Raw genomic sequence first — 20,730 nt, 5'->3', positions numbered from 1 at the left:
TTTCTGTGTTATGAGTATATAAACATTTATGTATGTATAGTTAAATATGTGCTTCATGTAAATTAACCTCAGAAAATGCTTTCAAACTTTTTCTAGAAATTATCTTTCTAAAGAGCTTGTAATTATTTATAATATGATCGCATACAGAGTGTTTGTAGCTTAGTCTGTTTGATGAAGCTGTTTGGGTGGAAAGAATCAGGTTCAAATCCCATCTAAGATGCAAAGAACCTATGCAGAGCTTTTCAGTGGAAGGTGATTTAGCCAGTAAAAAACTGTGGGATGAAAAACTCGAGTTTTTTGTCTCACAGCCAGGAGAACACGTGGAGTTTACACATGCAAATATATATATTTAGGTATAAGACTTAACCACCTATCTTAAAATTATAGTAACAAAAGCCACTCAGTAGGACGTTGAAAGTTTATTTTTAACTTGGTTAGAGTATAATAAAATTAATTTAATCCTTTATCCAAGTGTGAGCAAACAAAGTTTGCGCCTGAAAGCATCTTCAGGACTGGGGTAAGGTGGTACAACACTAGGGACACTCGTTGCAAAGGTGGAGCAAGCTACCATCACTCCTATCTCAGTATCTCCTATAATGCAAAACATCTCCTTGCAGATATGTCTAATGTTATGCATTAAGAGAAGGGCCACTACCCAGACTAGTTTCAACCTTTATTGAGGTCTCTTCAGTGGGAGCCAGGCCCAAGTGGAGATACCAGGCAGAAGCATTAGCAGGTCATCTCTACTGAGATAGGAGTGTTGGTAGCTTGCTCTACCTTTGCAACAAGTTGCCCTGGTGTTGTTACCACCTTACCCCAGTCCTGAAGATACTTTCAGGTGCAAACTGTTTGCTCACACTTGGATAAAGGATTAAATTAATTTTATTATACTCTAACCAAGTGAAAAATAAACTTTCAACATCTTTCTCTAAATCCAGAGTAATTTATTAAAAAAGGGTGGCATACCATTTGGCAACTCCTATAGGTAAAGATGACCTCGGCATTGCTTCTGCCTGGTATCTCCACTTCTGGGCTTGGCTCCCACTGAAGAGACCTCAATAAAGGTCAAAAATAGTCTGGGTAGTGGCCCTTCCCTTAATGCATAACATTAGCCATATCCACAAGGAGATGTGTTTTGCATTATAGGGGAGATACCGAGATAGGAGTGTTGGTAGCTTGCTCCACCTTTGCAACGAGTTGCCCTGGTCTTGTACCACCTTACCCCAGTCCTGAAGATACTTTCAGGCGCAAACTTTGTTTGCTAACACTTGGATAAAGGATTAAATTAATTTTATTATACTGGGTAGGACATGGACCTTAAGATCATGTGGATTATTAGGATTAAATACAGTTGCTGAATACAACAAACAGCCCCCACCCCACCCAAAAAAAATCCTCAAAGCACCATGAACATGATGCTATTATACACACATCCCCAGCCACTGAATTAGAAACCTTTATGTAGATGTACATGAACATCACTTGTGCATCACCCCCCCCCCCATATCCTAGGCAACTATTTAAGAATGCTGTCAGTAATGGTCAACATTATTGATCACAATAGGAAAAACAAAGGATCTTTTAGAGTTTGATATATATGAAGTGCTTATATATATATATATATCTGACTGAAGCCACAATCATGAGAACAGCAGAGCTGCTTGTTTCTCAAAAGGTGAGATATCGCAGTTGTTTAATCAGTGAAAAAATAACCTAAATTGCTTGTCTAAGAGATGTAACTGAGTCCTAAGACTGTCAGGAACGAGATTACTGTCATCTGAGGATTTATATGGATAAACAGAACTTCCTGTGTTTTCAAACTATGCACGGGGAATTGAAGAGGATCAATATTGATCACATGTCTATATTGAAACATGGTATTAAATAAGTTTCTAATTCAGTAGACGGCATGTGTGTTATAAAGAAAATGCATATAGTAAACTATTCCTGCAGTCAGTTGGCACGTCCTGATTTGTCTTAAATGTAAAACAGATAACTGCCGTGGTAGTTACCAAGAAAGTCCTAATCAAATCCTCCAATAGACAATGCTATTCCAATGGAAATTCACTATAATAAACTAGTCATGTGGTCCCAGAAAGTCTACTTAGAGAGAGAGAGAGAATCACTTGTATCGTTCTGAAAATTTAATAATTTCTCTAATGACATTTTCAGTTTTTGATTGGGAGATTTCTAAACTATATCCACTATTTGTGATAGGGAGAAGAGAAGATATATTGAGATCAAGTTTATCATAAGTATATTAAAATTTTTATTTATATTCATGTGATCACTTGCATGAACACACGCGCACACACACACATAGTCGCTAGTGATTTTTTTTTTTTTTTTTTTTTTTTTAAATTAACAGCATAACAAGGAACTTTGGTCAGGACTTTTTTTAGTACGGGGTGTTTCATTCGTAGGAGGCTCCAAGTTATCATTTATTACAGACATAATATACAAACAAGACTGTTGCAATTATGGGAGTGCTGACATGGATAGAGACTTGTTTAAATGCAACACAGCTCTGGTATGTCTCACCTGCATGGTGCCGTATTGCAGCCACCAGCTTCTGACACTGAATTCCCCACACCCTGATAGTCTCAGTGTGGTAAACATGGACACAATTGAGAAAAAAGCCCAATATGTTCTTGGTCAGATCATATTGGACTATGGGTTCATTGAAAGGTTACATGCTCAAATTTCAGAAAATGGTTTGATGTCGCAGCACCATCAAAAAGTGTGATACAAAAGATGATAAAACTGGAGACGAGGCACGTTGATGAATATCCACGAGGGCAGCCATCCAGCAATGACCGAGGAAACAGTGCCGGTCGTGTATAACAGATTGCTTAACTCCCCAAGCAAGTCCTTATGGCAACTGTCCCAAGAAATTGGCTTCTTTTCAACTTGCCAAAGAGTAGCAAACAAAGGGAGCATATGCCTGTATCGAGCATCCATAGTGCAGGAACTGCAGGGCCCCTATTTCAAAAAAAAAAAAAAGCTGTTATACTGCAACTGGTTTGACCTTTGTGACTGAAAATGACATCCTGGACATTACATTTTCTCAGATGAAGCATGGCTCTGCCTGTCTGGGTACATCAATTTGCAGAATACGTGCTTGTGGACCAAAGTGAATCTACATGCAATTCATGAACATCCGTTGCATGACCTCAAGATTGGAGTGTGATGCACCATAGGGTCCATGTTCTCTGAAATGAAAGTGAACACAGACATATACTGCAAAATTATAGACACATTTTTTTAATCACTTGGGCAACATCGAGTTACAACGTGGCTACTTCCAGCAAGACGGGGTCAAAAGGTCTGTCAATTGTAACCAGCTTCTTCGAAGATTACATAAATCTCCAAAGGAATATGACCATCAAGGTTTCCAGATTTCTGTCCCCCCAGACTTCTTTTTGTGGGGCATATTGAAGAGAAAGGTCCATGCCAATAAATCGCACACATTCCAGCAATTGACATCAGCCAGGTGCCTTCGGGAAGGTTGCCACTTCCAGCATTTGTTGTGATGTGATATGTTGGACATCTCTCAAGGTATGTACTACCACAATTATGTTTGTCTATCTTGTATATTATGTTTGTAATAATATAACTCGAGGCCTCCTATAGTTTCTCACAATGGTGTTTGCTATAGTGAGTGGGAACTGTATATGATGTTACTATCTGCAAAATTTTTTTTCAAGTAGTAGGGTAAAGATACATACACATTAACACTTTGGTTATGTTTATACCATTTGAGTTATGTTGGTGCATAAAGTTTGGAAATTGTTGTTTAAATTGAATTGATCTTCTGCAATGAAACAAATGTTGTGTGTAGTGTTACTTTAATCAAGCATAAAATAATGTCACCTGAACTACTACATAACGACTTATAATAGTTTAATTGCTGAAAAAGTGATAGTTAAAAAAAATACAATGCACTTTAAAAGCTTGATATGGAAATGTCAAATTTTAATAATAGTAATGTTCAACATGTAAGCATATATACAAAAAAATAAAAATATTTTATTAAAACATGGATTAGAAACCTGTCATAATGTAGGAAGTGACACCATTGATCATTTTTCCTTCTATCAAAAAATATTAGATTCATTATACTGCAGAAGTTTTACTTTGTGCCTTTTTACATTCTATATTATAATGGGTTTCTATCATACTTCTTTTAATCACTCAGATAAATTCATGTTTTGAGATCTCAGTTGTTACAAGGAATTTATTTCATAATACACATTTTAAAAAGTTGCACATAGTTCAAACTAATGCCTCATCACTGTTTCCAGCAGAAGCAGTTAACCTGTCCAAAAAGTTTTGAATTTGACGATGAAGTTTACTATAATCAATAGCTGAAGACTTCTCTGTTTTGTTGAGGGATGGTTGCGGAATATTTATTTTCTGTTGATAAGGCTTATCTGTAGGATGTTTATCTATTCTTTTAGTCAAATCATTAATTGACCCATTGAATGTAGGTTTTAATAGCACATCTGTAGAACAGTTTATCTTATGGCCACCAGTATTATCTTCATTTTGTTTGCTAAAATCAGAGTTTATTTTAATTGAACTTATTTGGTTATTTTCAGTTAGGGGCAGCCTATCATCTATATCTGTACTACCGAGGTTGTCTGGGATAACCTGTTTACTATTTTGGGGGATTTCATCATGTGAAGATATCCTTGAGATATTTTGACATGAACTAGAGGGAAGGCATTTAGTTTTATGTGATAAAACATATAAAGGGGACGTGATAGGAATACCTGAGGTATTGCAAGAAGTTGAAGTTTCGATAACTGAAGATCTAATGTTGCTGGAGAACTGATTTTTAATCAGGGATAAAGAAGTTGAGGGACTTTCAGCTTTGCATTCAGTATGTGCAGCAGCTGGATTTTCACTAAGGTCTTCTTTAGTATTTACAGCAATTGTGTCACAGTGATTTGTAATAACATTATGAAAACTATCTGAAGGTGATTTAAAAGAGTTGCATAAATGAGCAAATCTTCCTTCATTATGAACCAGTTTTACAGGTATATTATTACCACAATGTTTTGTCATCCCATTCTGAAAAGTAGACGGCATAACCTTACTGGTAGCATCTTGCTTATTCTCTAATAGTGTTCTGTATGCAAGTGTTTCACCTAGCTGCCAATTAAGTTCTCTATTTTCAAGAGTTACTGTTCTTAGAACTCTTTCCAACATTCTAATTTTACTCCTACTAGCAGATAGTTCTAAGATATATTCTTCTAGTTTCATTTTTGCTTCTTGTGATTCTTGAGCTAAAATTTTGATCTGATTTTTCATTGTAGTTCTATGTTTATTCCATTCATTTTCCTTAGTATCCAAAATTTGTTCAGCATGTGCAATTCTGGCTTTCAAGCTTTCATTTTCCATCAGAAATACCAATAAATTTCTTTGTAAATCAAGTACCTTAGTTTCCTTTAATATAGCAGCTACTTTGCTTCGATTATCTTCACTACTAAACAACTCACTTTTAAAAGTTTTCGTTATAAGCCGTTTTGCAGGGTATTGTAATTGACACCCTTCTTGATTAACAGACCTTAATATGGGTTTAATTTGTGTGTTTTGAATTTGCACTTCAGACTGATGATTCTGCACCAAAAGTGAATCCAGTTTCTGCTGAAGATTTTGATTATAAGCTTCTAACCTTTGTATTGAAGCTTCCATTTCCTGATAATTCTTTTTGAGTCCTTCTTTTTCTTGATACATTTTGTCTAAATTTAGTTGAAGTCTTTCATTTTCAACAAGTAACATACCTAACTCTTGCTGAACTTTCACACCAGAATCATCTGTAGATTCTATGTTTGTTATATATGTTTCTAATTGTTCTAACCGTTTCTGCATAGAATGACCTCTTTCCCCAATTTCTTGAAGAAGTGCTAGTAACTCATCTTCATCTTCAGATTTTTTAAGAATCCTGGAACTTTCATTTTCTGTTGTATTTTCAGAACTTACAGATGGGCAGTGGTCTCTGCAGTCAGAATCCAGGCCACTGTCCTGCTTATCACTGTCTAGAAGGATACCATCAGTATCTCTTTTCTTTGGCAATGATGCAATATTTACATCTGAATTGTTGTTTACACTGTGTTGTAATGGGGTATGCCTTCCATTTGCCTTAGCTGCAACCGGAAGCTTTGGTTTTTCCCGAAGACAGTTTAGTGACTTAGTTTTACCAAAGTGCACTTGTTTAATAATTTTCAGTCTTGTATTTTCTACCTTCTGTTGCTTATTTGAGATAGCTAGTGGTTTTTCCTTAATGATTTCTGTTGATTTTAGAGGTAAGTGAGGACAAGATATTGATGATGAGATACGCAAGTTGAAATTGTCTCCTTCATTTGAACTAATATGCTGCTGTACATTATTTACCGCTTGAATCATATTTCCTTGAAGTCCTTCAAGCACTCGTATGCGATCTTGAAGTTCCTGTAAATAATTAAAATAACACACAATTACATATTAGTTATATAAAAATGAAATCAATGACATGTATATTTTAAGTAGGTGACTACCTAAAGACCCCTTTATGCAAACCGGCCTTCTTACTACATTTACATATAGTTACAGGGCAATGTGCCCTGTAACTATATTGTAAGATCAGTCACTTATTTCTCAAGTAGATATTTCTGCTCTGAATATACAGTAGCAAACAAATTAATCCAAACACTCACATTTTAAAGAAAAAAAAGTATTATTAGCTAATTATAGTAAAGTATTATTAGAACACAAATTATTAGCTAAAGTTAACGTTAGCTAATAATTTGTGTTCCTAATAAGTTCATTAATTTGCTTAGGCATGGACCCTACTACTGTAAAACACATTTTTCTTATTTCTGCATTTCAAAACCATACTTTTATAATGGATTGTATTAAGTTATCCTTTGTATCACAATTTAATTTTTCAAGCCTCTTTTTTGGTATGGCTCAAAAATTTTCTATTGGATTAATGTCTGGATGTTGTGATTTTTGAAGGAACTCTTTCACTTTTTTTTTTTTTTTTTTGAAGTGTGTCATGGAGTGAGATCCTGTTGGAAAATGAGTTCTTTGTCTTTCTGGATCTGTGGGACCACTCTTTTCTCCAATATTTTTATGTATTGGTCGCTTTTCATCATACCATAAATAGGCACAAGCGATCATGGAAAGTCATATGTAAACAATCCCAGGACATCTTTAGATAGGTGTTTAGGAGTTTGTTGAAGGTGGATGGCAGAAGTCTACCACTGATTTGCAAACACAGGGTACTCAGACAAAGAAATGGCTCTCATCTGAGAATATGACCTGCTTCCACTTCTCGACAGTCCAATCTTTGTACATTTTTGCCCACTGGAGCCTCTTTTTCTGCATAGCCTTCATCAACAGTTGTTTCTTTTTTGGTCTGTGGGCAGTCTTCCTTTCTTCCAACCATCTTTGATGGACACACACGCACTTCATATCACAACATGTAACAGCATAAAAAATCACTCTTTGTACATTTTTCAGTTCTTTCGATTATATAATCTGTTTTTATACACATCTGGAATTTTTGTCTCTTACTTCCAACAGAACTTTCTCTCTTGGATTCATACAGAAGGATAGTTAATACAGAAACGGTTTCATTATAGTAACAGCAGATTAAATCATAGCATATCTTGTTTTCATCCAAAACAGTTCAATGACTTAATTCACTTTCAATACAGTAAGCTTCGTAGAGTAAATTATCAAAACCATAACATTTTAATCACTTCAGAATGAATTTTCTTTCTACATGACAATCTCATCATACTTCATGAAAAAATAAAACAAATAATTTCTGTGTAAAGCAGAAAGCAATCAAGTTTCTTTAAGTTTAAAATGAATAAATGCTATATGGACGGCCACAATAAACACATTTATTATTTTTTCTAACCTTTCTTCTAATTTCTTTTCAAATTTTTATATACTAAGGACAGAGAAAATACAAAAATTCTCTTTTCCTACTTCTTAACAGCATCTGTTAACATTTTCTTCACTTCTGCACATGCTTGGAAATACAGCAGAACAAATGAGAAACTTCTTTTCATAATGCATTAAATGTTATTTAAGAGATAGATCTCCATTTTCCAGGTCCTTTACCTTCAAATACTTCCATAAATCTAAACCTTAAACTCTGTACAAAAGAAATACTCAAAGAAAAAGGCCTAAATACTATCAACCTTCTTTCATCCTCCAAACAGATTATTTGTTATACCGATGGATCGTCAGACACCAATATGATTAATGGAGGCGCTGGTGTTCTCCTACTCCCGAAAGGTGAAAAACTTTCAATAAAAGTTGGATCTGGGAGAATCGCTTCCAATTTTACCAGTGAACTTTATACAATAAATAAAGCACTTAAAGCTATCATCATCTCAACAATCTGAGAGAATTATAATTTACAGTGACTCAAGATCAGCTATGGAGGCAAATCAAAAATGGCAATATCAAGCTCTCACAAGACACTTATAAACTCTTAAATCAACCAAAGTGTTTAGGAAAATGTTGCATCAATGGATTCCTGCTCATGTAGGCAGTGATTACAATGAAGCAGCTGATAAATTAGCAAAAGAATCCAGAGAACTCAACCAAGAAACTCACGCTGATGCTAATGCACTAGCAAAAGCTAAACTAATTCCACTGAAATCAGTGATACAACAACAAATTCCCAAAATCCATGCTGACAGAAAGACCTCCACCACAAGGTCTTTCTGTCAGCATGTCATCTTTCATTCTTCTATAAAAGGACATTATAGAGGAATGAAAATCAATACAGATGATACGAGAACATACAGAAACTGCAACAACTGCCCCAATACTGAACTGACACCCACTCACATCTTTACCTGTCCAGCAATTACAGCAGCCTTGCAAGAAATAGATCCTAATCCTGAACAACAGCGCTATACAAACAAAATCATCGACATAGCCAAAGCAGTTCAAGGAGCACACGGAAACATCTAAGACTCTTCAAAGGACAAGACAACAACAAGAGATACTTGTGCCATGAGAGGTTTCTTGTAATTAACATGAAAAACACAAGGAATAAGTAATACTATTTATTTAAGGTTGGCAGATATACGGGCTGCCAAAAATTCACAAACAATGTGCCATTATGCCCTTTGTGGATGACAGTGATTCACCTGCACATACAAATTAGCCAAAGTGCTCACCTAATATACTGCCACATTAAAAACTGCTCGCTTTAAGGCCAATACAGAACATCACACACATAATGAATAGCTTTGATGTCTCCTCTCTCATTCACTAATGGTCCTCTGAAGGACACCTTAGACCTTATCCAAGCACAGTGTCCTTATGATATATTAGGCTTTATCATTTGGCAAGGAAAAATTTTACAAACAAAGAGGACAGCCATAGGATCACTTCTTCATGGAAACGTCTGAAGATGAGGCCTTTATCCCTGCCCCCACACAGACCTATAGTTTGGTGCAGGCCGTAGTAGAAGTCCAACTACATAAAATCTAGGCAGGTGACTAGCGTCCAGCCCAACGAGCACTTGTAAACCACGTGGCATTGATATCGAGAAATCCAGATTCGAATACAAAGGACGAAGGACAGCAAGAAAACCGAAGACAAAATTAGATAAGTACTCTCACTTATTCTAGCCTTTTTGAGATTGACTTATATTTAAGAGAGTGGGATTTAAGATTGTATTACAGGAAAGAGTGAAAAGTTTAGATCTGAAAATAAATGATTACATTTTCTTGAGACGAACTTTTAACCCGATAAAGATTCTGTATCGATTGTTCTGAGAGAATTCGAAGAATGTGTTAAAGTGCCTTAATGAGAAAAATGAATTGAAATTTTTAATGTAAAGTGTATTGAGTTTTGCTGATAATCTGAATTTAATGTATAAAGTAAATTGTAAACTTTAAGTGTGACATGTTCTGAGTCATTGAGATATTGAAATTTTGCTTATATGTTACAAGCTTAGTGTTACAAATGAATTGTAACCTTAAGTGTATTATGTACTGAAATATTGAGACACTGAATTGCTGATACTTTGAGGTAGAATACTGAAATTGATTAATGACTGAGAGAGTGAATGAGAGGTAATGATTTAACTTTAGAATTTGATAATCAATTTAATTTGTGTAGTATCATCAATTGGATTTAATAAATGTATGTGTATCTGATCATGTTGACTGACTCTGACCCTTCATAAAAATCGAACCTGAGTACATGTGAGTGTGCGGGAATACCCCAAGTGAAAGTAAGAGCACGACTGCAAACAAAAATAAGATTATGCCAGAGATTCCAAGTTTCTAGGAATTTAATTATATTGCTAGTAACACCTGAGATTCTATAGTTAACCTAAAGCTAAGGTCTATCCCTAACTTTAATGCTCAAGCTGATGCAGTAAAAAAATAAATTTGTTTGAATAATAAGGATAATATATAGGATTCAGGAATGGGTAATTTTCTGGTGGCCTTCAAGGTTAAGCGAAGTAAGAAAATCATAAGAGAAACGTGATATAAGGCTTAGTTTGTTATTACTAATGTGGAACGCATAACTACAACGCAAGTCTATTCAACATAGAGACATACGCGACAATAGAATTGATATTTGCAACACTAGTAATAATAAAATGATAATAAAGAGCCTCCACAACACTATGTTACATGTTGTGTTTTTCATTTGGTCACACAGCTTTGACACTCCTAATACCTTCCTGACACACACATTAATAACCAGCATCCAACATGTTCATGATAGATCCTTGGCATTCTCAGTTTACAGAAAATACAGGTCATCCCCCCCCCCCTCACAACTGCATTGGATAATTAAAATCCTGTACAACAGGGGAAAATTGATTAGCTTTGATAATAATGAACTTGAACACATTCACACCTTCAGTTTAAAAAAAAAAAAAGCCCCCTCCAAAAGATTATAGCATATTTATTATCCTACATATCTAAGGCACATCTAAAAAAAACTAACAAAATTCTGAAAAGATCATCAAATTCTGCCATGTACCCTCAAGGGGTGTACAAGATATGATAGTACTACATGAAAAATTTACATCATTACTAACTTCCTATCTACAATTTTCTTCCAAATTAGTCTGTTACATTTCTGTCTTCTAAGACACTTTTTACTGTATCAATCTACCTATATCTTGGTCTTCCTCTGGGTCGCTTTCCTTTCCTGGTGGAGAACACTTGCTTTGGTAATCTATCCTCACCCATTCTGTTTAAGAGACCATACAACCTTAGATTAGCTCTGCTAACGCATTCCTGGATGCTGACAAGTTCTTTCCTAATATCCTCGTTTTTAATATGATATGATATTACCATTGATGCCATCTGTTTATGCCCCTAATCTTTCTCAGGACTCTCATATCTGCTGTCACTAGTTTTTGGTCAAGTGTTTTTCTTCTGACCCAGCTCTCAGATCCATAAGTTAAAACTGGTTTGAACACTGTCTTGTATACAGCTAATTTAGTGTTCTGACTAATTTCTCTCTTATTCCATATGAATTTATTCATATGACTTCCTACCATGCCAGCTTTGGTGATTCTGTTGTCTATTTCCACATTTAATTTACCATCTTCACTAAAAATCGTGCCTAAGTAAGCTGAAATGTTTTACTTGTTCCACAGGCTCTCCATTCACAATGCAGTGGATGGAGATTCAGAATGCAGTGCTTCTGCCTATTTTCATTGTCTTTGTTTTGTTATTGCTGACCTTCATATCATATCTATTACAAGTTATTCAGGGAATCTTGCAGACTTGTAGCAGATTTATTTAGAATTAAAACATCGTCCACATAAAGCAAAGAGCTGACATTAACATCTCCAATTTTGATATCAGGTTTAATACCACTTTTCTCCATAATGTGATCCATATAGATAATGAATAACAGAGGAGATAATGTACATCTTTGTCTAACACCAGATTTAATATCAAACCATCTTCCTGTACTTCTTTCAATTCTAACTGCTGACTCACAACTCAAATAAAGACTAAGTATTGCTTGATATAATGTCCTGACACCATATAACTGTAGTGTTTTGAATAGATTCTCTCTTGGCACCTTGTCATACTTTTTTCAGATCTACAAAACCTGATCCTGACAGCCTCTATTTGGCCTGAATCTAGCTTGTTCTTCTATAATTCTTCTCAACCGTTTCTCCAGTACACTTCAAATCTTACCAGGAACACTCAGTAGGGAAATACCTCTGTAATTCTCACATTCAGTTTTATTTCCCTTTTTATATATAGGTACTATGAAAGCTCTACTCCAATCATCTGGAATTCGTCCCTCTGCACTGAACTATGCAGTGCAGCCACTGTAAGACTTATAACTCCATACCTGAGCATTTCTGGTCGAATATCATCTACTCCTGCCTTTCCACATTTCAGGCCTCTGATGGCTTTTTCTACTTCAAATATGGATATGTATTCCTGACTGTATGCCTGTTGAGTGTATTTTTTATCACTGCTTGTTTCATTTAGCAATTTTTCTAAGTAATTACTCCATACTTCAAGGATATCATTTTCTCCAGTTTTCATGTCACCTTTATCATCTCTAATTCCTTTTACAGCACTTTTTCCTCCATTTCTGAGCTTCTTCAACAACCTCCAGCATATCTTGCCATCTTCCTGATATTTATTTTCTATGTTCTTCCCAAGAACTTTTGATATGCTTTCTTCTTTTTCTTCACTGCCTCTTTAACTTCCTGTGTCCACCATGGAGTTCTGATTTTTCTATCCTTGCAGACAACATCACCACATGCCTCTCTGGCTGAATTAATCAGGGTTTTCTCCAAGGTTTGGTTGCTGTTCTCAAACTCTTTCATTTTTTCTGTGCTCAGGATACAGATTAGTCATTACTAACACCATGTTCCAATATAAAGATATGCACAAATTCACATAGAGAGAAGACACAAATAAGAAAAGCCTCACTGACTGTCATTATTGATCATGATATCATCAGTCTGGTTCAGAATACAAGAGTGTACAAGGTCACTTAGTGTTAAGCAGGATAAAAATATCACAGTGAAAAGAACAGTATGTAAGAAAATTTTAAAAAGAATCAAAGTTGAACAGCTTTTACAGGTAAATTATATTATAGACTCAACTATACATACATTATTCAAGGAAAAAATGAAAGACTGAAAACAAGAACCAAACCTCTGAGTCTACATTTAAGAAAACATAGTGTGTGTGTGTTGGGGGAGAAAGTGGAGGTGAAGGTTGGGAAAAAAAGAAACTTGTTGATATTTTGCTGGCTTGGTTGGCCGAGTGGTTAGTGTATCTGCTCTCCAGCCAAAAGGCTAATGGTTCAAATCCTGTCGTGGGCATAGATCTTTGCGATTGGTGTAGATGATGCGGTTCACCGTAGGGGTGCGCCGGCCATATGTGCAATGTGTATGCCCGCAGGTGCCAGGATAGTAAAGGCACCAAAGATTTGGTATGATATTTTAAATAAAGTTTTGTCAGCAAAATACTGCAGTCTTCATCTATGAATCTCCAACTTGCTTTAGATGCATTGAATGATCTAAATCAAAATAGGTCTGATGAAACTTTCAAAGAAATTGTAGAAAGCTCAAAATTAATTGCAGCAAAATTTGATGCAGAATCTGTGTTTTGTAGTAGTATACCACTAAGGCGATGTAAAAAGACAACACAATTTGATTACAAACATGAAAATATACTAGATCCTGAAATTTCATTTAAAGTATTTTTTTTTTCTCTGCATAATAGATCAAACATTACAATCTTTGCAAAAAAGATTTACTTTATTAAAAGAACATATGAATTCATTTCAGTTTTTGTATTTGTTAAGTACTTCACAAAATAAAGAATATTTATTATCTTGTAAAAAGTTACGACAAAAATTAACACATGAGAATCATGACGCAGACTATTTATGCAAAGAAATTTTACACTGTCAATTATTTCTAATTTTAAAAATTATATATATCAATTAATTCAGTATATTTATTCGAACGACTTAATCACAGTTTATCCAAACTTTACAATTACTCTTCAGATTCTTTTGTCATTACCGGTATCTGTGGCATCTGCGGAACGATCCTTTTCTAAACTAAAATTATTAAAATCTACTTGAGCTCAACAATGGTACAAGAGTCTGTCTGTCCTCCTTCGAGGGGAGGCCACCTACTGTACAACTGAACTCTACACCTGGACTCCTTGGAGGTGTCATGTAATAATAATAATTCAGCTAGGGAAGTATGTGGTGAATGTGGACAAGAAAAAAGCATACCGAAAGTTGTTAGCAAATAAGTTAGCTGATGACTTAAAAGAATACAGAGAAAAATGTAAGAGCTAAGCTATACGAGGGTGGTTGGAAAAGTTCGACTATAGATGACAACACTATCTATTATTAAAAAAAAAAAAAAAAAATCAGCTAATGCCTTTTTATTCCCGTATACGGGGAGTAGGCGAGGCCAATTAGCCCTATCTAACTTTTGGAGACTGAGTGGGCAGTTCAATTTCCACTGGTACCAATCAGAGATTGATGGCCCAAGGCCTATCACTAATTAAGCGGTACACAGTGAAGTGAGACGGCTCAAATGTGCCGCCATCTCATGGTCCCTAACTGTAACACAATATATTTAATGTCTGAAATAATGTGGGTTCTACGGTCGATTTTCTTGAGTTTACGGGACGAAAAACCCGAGTTTCCGAGAGGAAAACCCACTTGCCCATGCCAGAGATCGACTAACTCGGGAACCAGTCGAAAAAAGGCTTAGAAAAATTTCCTCTAGTCGCCGACTAGACGTGAAACCAAGTCTTCCTTCGTGCGGCCAAGTGCCGTGGTGTGCAAACGCCACATACACTGAGCTACACAGGGTCTCCCACTATCCATTATTTATCTTGAAAAAGGTAAAACAATAACCAGGGAATATTATTCCAATCTTTTAACCAGACTAGATGAAAAAATTCGTGAGAAAAGACAAGACCCGGTTTGCAGAAGAAAAAAAATCATCTTTCATCAGGACAATGTACCTGCCCACAAAGATGTTTTGGCAATGGGAAAATTAAGGTATCTGCACTATGAATTGTTGGAACATCCACCCTATTTCCCAATTTGGCTCCCTCTGACTTCTATCTCTTTCTAAAACTAACTCTTCCTTGCTGGTCAGCTTTTTTTCTTCGAATCAGGAGATTCGAAGAAAAAAAGAAAAAATTTTCTCACGTAGAAAATTCGTGAGAAAAGACAAGACCCGGTTTGCAGAAGAAAAAAAATCATCTTTCATCAGGACAATGTACCTGCCCACAAAGATGTTTTGGCAATGGGAAAATTAAGGTATCTGCACTATGAATTGTTGGAACATCCACCCTATTTCCCAATTTGGCTCCCTCTGACTTCTATCTCTTTCTAAAACTAACTCTTCCTTGCTGGTCAGCTTTTTTTCTTCGAATCAAGAGGTGATTGCAGTTGTAGAGGGGTATTTTGCAACTCTTACCGATAACCACTACAGGGATGGGATAATGGCACTGGAGCATCGCTGGAATAAATGTATTAGTCTTAAGGGAGGTTATATTGAAAAATAAAAATAATTTTGAAATTATAAATTCGTTTTTTCATTGTTTGGCCAAGAACTTTTCAGACCACCCTTGTATGTAAAAGTAGCAAGACAAGTCATAGGAAGACTTTGGTAAGATTACAGAAAATATCAGGAAGGTAACAACGTTCTAGACAGGGGTGGATTAAGCTCGCTGGGGACCTCTGGCGGTAAAATTTACATGGTCCCTGGAAAAGTTGACATCCCTCTTGCAGCCTGGTATACTTGTGCAGCAGTATTGAATTTGTCTTTATCTTCTTTTTAAAATAGTAGAAACTGTTCCAATTCATCATCAAAATGCATAATATCTATATCATTCTTATAGATTTCTTAATTTTTCCACTAGGGTTGGGAAGATGTCTGCCAGGTCTGACACCTGCTTGATCTGCCTCCGGAGGCTATTGAAAAAAAGCTTAGAAATGGAGGTAAAGAGTACTGTAAAAGGAATCAAAGATGATAAAGGTAACATGAAAACTGAAGATAAGGATGCTTTCAAAAGTATCCTTGAAAACTATTAACAAAACAGTAGTAGAAAATTTTTACAGAATGCAAACAGGAGACATATCACTACTTGATGTGGAAAGGCAAGTGGAGTAGATATTTGACAAAAAATGCTTAAATATGGAGGTAGTATGGCCATTTAAATAGAACAAGTGAGGAAAGGTTAGTGAAACAGGTATTAGATGCCAAGATAACAGGAAAGAGAACCAGAGGAAGACCAAAGTCTAGGTGGATTGATTCAGTCAGAAGTGCCTTAGAAGCATGAAATGTTAGAGAGGACAATATTGGAGTGCTGACAAGTAAGAGACTAGTTTGGAGGGAAATTGTTGATAGGATTAATAATAATTAAAGCTTAATCTCATAGTTCTATCGAGTAGCCTGCCCATTGAGGGTACATATCAGGAAATTGATTAATTCTTTAATGTCTTATTTCCCAGAGGCATAGTGAGAATTCCTTTTCACCCTGCTTTTGAAAGTCAGTAGGCAACCAGTCTCTTACTCATCAACATTAGTAATTGAGTTTACTTCTACTGACAATTTGTAGACATTATGGTGAAGAGAATATGATAGACATGTTTCTGATCCCAAATGGTTAATATATATTATTTTATTGTGGAAATTATGTAAGTTATACGGTGAATTTTTTTTTTTTTTTAATTTATTGGTTTAAAAGACATTAAACTACCATTTTGGTTACCACAATAAAAAGGGAATTTTCTTGTTAACTACTGATTATTTTTATTTATTTTTTTTTTAATAATTTTATGTTCACATCTCTTGAAAGCATTCTACGTTCTCATGTGATTGCAGCTTTAAAGTGTGTTTGGCAACAAAAATTTGCCTTTTAGCTCCTTTCCCTGCTATGTGTAGCTCATATTATTAGCTAAAGTTTGGGAGGTTCTCACATAATAATATACAAGGTTCCCTTGTAAGAAATGACATGAGCCTGCATAGCCTAGGACACGAGAAACATTATAAGGAATTTTTGTTATCTAATTTGTATCTAATTTCATATGATCAAGGCAGAGCCCCATCCCAAAAAAACCTCTAGTTATTCATGCTAAAGAGCAGGCAAACTGGCCCTTTAACAGAAAAAAAATTCTGGCTTAATATCCTTTGTTGCTTCAAACAATACTTTTGTTTGGAATGGCCTTCCTCATACCATTTTCCTCTCCAATGGACATAACTGCCAACTTTCAAGAAACAGTCGTTTCTTCTCTCTAACCACTTGTTCCCACAAAATCATACTGTGGGTCTTGGAACCTCGTGTGTGTGTGTGTGTGTAGTGCTATATAAAAAAATAAAAAAAAAACTTTTTTTTTTATTATATTAACAGTAACTTATTGAAGATAACTTTTATATAGCACTATATAGTCTTCTCACATGGGAACTTTCATCTCAAATTTCTCTTCATTATAGAATATACTGAATAATTCAATACTCCCATGCAAATTTTTAGCTGTTATTCACATGCGACATCATTTTGACACGATACTGTCACTCCTGTACCTCATTGGGTTTTGGGAATGAAACCTATTGTTTGAACTGGTAGGGTCACAGATGCCCTTTCCACAAAGAGTTAGTAGAACAATCACAACCATTCACATCCCTGGTCTGATTCGAACCCACAACCTCTTGGCTGAAGAGCAGATACACTAACAACTTGGCAAGAGCATTAAAAAAAAAGCAAATTGCTATTGTATTTATATTACAAGAAATTTTTTCTTGTTAATTACATGTCCTTTAATTGTGCTAGTATTTATCTAACTTTTTATTTTATACTAATACTTCTAGCTAAAATTTTTTTTAACCGGTGGCATTGCATGCTCATTTAGGACAGATGTGCTCATGTGGCTTATGCAACTTGGGCTATGAAGTTTGCATCAGTTTGACCATATGATTGCATTTTTATTGATGTAAGAAAGTTTTAAGAATGCATAGCACCTCAGCGCTTGTCTTAATTGGTCCAATGCGATTAATTGTAGGATAACTTTGAATATTTTAATTTATCAATGAACATAATTTTAAATAAGTAAAGCATAAAGGTCAAATGAACAATAGCTATGCTTCACGTGCACCATTTATGTGAGAAGCACAAAGGGTTTATGCTTCATGGTGAAATTAGATTATCACAAATACTAGAATGAGACAGGTAATTGGAATTTTGATATGATTTTTAAATACAGCCTTATAATACACACAGAAATCAGAAAAAATAATCACTTGGTAAATTATTTTTCAGGATTGAACCAAAGAAAGACTAAATAACTCGTTTTACTTATTTACACAAGTTCTAACCTCCTTCGACTATAATCATACAATCTGCGAAAGCTCTGGTAGAAAAAGGGACATTCAGTACATCATTATCCAATGTAAATATAGGCAAGAAAATTATAAATATATATTAAAAACTTGTCTAAGTCAGTGTCCTACACACGTCTGTTCACACTTCATGCACAAAAACAGCAACTCATGACAATGTATTGCTTCACACAATAACAACTTCTGGGTGCTATTGTCTCAGTGCACACCCTGCCTCGCCTTCTACCATTTAAAACAACAAAGGCTAAGAATTTGACACTCTGCACCATCTGATATAAACACAAATGTGATATAATGTTTATGCATTGAACTTTTCCTCTTTGTGAGCATTAGTATACTGTGTTTAATTTTAAGAATCTCACAAAGCCAGCAAACAATTAGTGAAGTCTGTAACAGGAATAAATGCAAAAATAAAATTTCTGTGGGTGTGCATTGTACACCTAGCACCCTGAATATACATCCCTGTTTTTAACATAAGGTAACCCTGCAGAGGTCACAGTCGAAAAAATTGCAGTGTAGGTCATGTGTATCTGAGAGATACATTCATTACTAGTATGTGCTAAAATGTGATTAAAAAAAAAAAAAAAAAAAAAAAAAAAAAAATTGTTTTTTTTTAAGTAAATATTGTAAGTAAAACACTGTAAATATAATACATAATGGTTTATTTATTTTCAGTTAGAATCTAGAAATTATTGAACAAAGAAAAAAAACAACAACTAAACCAATACTATACTGACATCGGAGGTCGCAGTATCTCTCAGATATAATTTACTATGAAATATCACACACCTTTACATAACACATGTAAAACCAAAACTGATTGCAAAAACAGTGTGGAATATCACTCATAATATATGCATGCACAGCTAGTCATGACCTCCAACCTATAGACTGGATATGTGTAAGAATATTTACATTAAACAATTTGTTTGTATCTGTCAGATTAGGCGCAACCCCCGCAGGTTTAATTTCTAAAGCTGAAAGACTTGGCAGTCACTTGCTTCTGTATTAAGCAAGTGCCTATCTATGGGTACAGGATACTTGTTACCAACACAAACTCACTCTTAGAAATTTTTTTTGGATACTTGCACAATTGATATTTTGCAGCTAAAATATTGCATGGAGTGTTACTTCACACTGAGCGAAAATTGTGAAATGGTCTTTCCATGACAACATTGAAGGATTCCCTCAGAGTGTGTGTGTGTGTGTGTGTGTGTGTGTGTGTGTAAACTAGTCTTGACACTTTAAATACAAAATTTTAATGTTTACTTATGCCTGAATAACATATGGAGACAAACAACAGGGATGTAGAAAAGTAGCGAGATATATTCGGTGCTTGAGATTTGAGCATGGTTTCTTTTTTGAAGTAATATCTTTCTCACTTATACATTTCTGTACTGTTCCATCCACTTTTGAAACACATGCAAGTAAGCTTAGGATATTTTGTGATGTCCCCTAGGTATTTTTTTAACAGTTTCTACCCCTAAAGGCAAACCTTTGAAAATGGCTGGTTTTAAATGTCATTCTGATGATAAACATTGTTGATTAGAATTAATTTTAATCTTGTTTTTTTTACCATTCTATTATAAACAACAACAAATGCTTAGCAAGAGTAAACTAGTAGATCTGTAAATCAGTAACCATTTTTGAGGTATTATTATTATTATTATCTGAGACCATCAGGGAGTCAATGACTCATCGAGAGAGGCTATAAATCAGCCAAAATAGCTGTCATACCTTCCCTTAAATTCACTCACACTAGATGCACTCACTACCCTTCCAAAAAACTATTCAACTCACTCATTGCTCTTACCTCTTTCTTGACTGAACAAACTTAACTTCCATGGATGTCCCTGTGTTCTTTCCCCACCTTCCATATAACGAAAAATTTCATCAGACGATATCCTATAACACTCATTCAAAAGTTTATCGACTTATAGCCTTTCATCCCCTCTTTCTCCTGTTAACAGAGTCTGTAATCCACATACTCACAATCTGTCCTCATAATCTGAATCCCATAATCCAAATATAATCTTTGTAGCTCTTCTTTGCACCTATCCCCTTAGAACTCAGGAGACCAAATCTGCACGTAATAATCCAGGTGTGGATCACCTTATAAAGAGGCAAAATCACTTCCTTATCCTTACATGTCAAGGTTCACTTCAACATTGCAATTATCCTTTGAGTTGTATTTGCAACTTTTACTATGTGACCTTAGAACTTCAAATTCCTATCCACCAAGATCCCTTGCTTCCCCAGTTTCTTAGCATAACCCGGCTAATATAATATAATATGCCACTGGAACTCTAATCACTCCAAAGTGC

At 35.2% G+C, this 20,730-nt stretch overlaps 1 protein-coding gene across 3 annotated transcripts in view; it reads right to left on the bottom strand.

Moving 5' to 3' along the window:
- Positions 1 to 3,886: 3,886 nt before the first annotated feature.
- LOC150110694 (uncharacterized) overlaps positions 3,887 to 20,730 on the bottom strand; it is a 131,206-nt gene continuing 114,362 nt past the window's right edge. For all 3 annotated transcript variants that reach the window (XM_090395707.1, XM_090395716.1, XM_090395727.1), the window contains one exon: positions 3,887 to 6,456. In XM_090395707.1, coding sequence (XP_090251833.1) covers positions 4,276 to 6,456 — 2,181 coding nt within the window. In that variant the 3' untranslated portion in view covers positions 3,887 to 4,275. The remainder of the gene's footprint in view (positions 6,457 to 20,730) is intronic.

This window comes from Typopeltis vanoorti, chromosome 1 (assembly GCF_054136105.1).
Source record: "Typopeltis vanoorti isolate ZY-2024b chromosome 1, IOZ_Tvanoo_1.0, whole genome shotgun sequence".
Lineage (NCBI taxonomy): Eukaryota > Metazoa > Arthropoda > Arachnida > Uropygi > Thelyphonidae > Typopeltis > Typopeltis vanoorti.
Note: the sequence above shows the minus strand (reverse complement) of the source record. Positions and strands in the feature narration are given on the sequence as shown.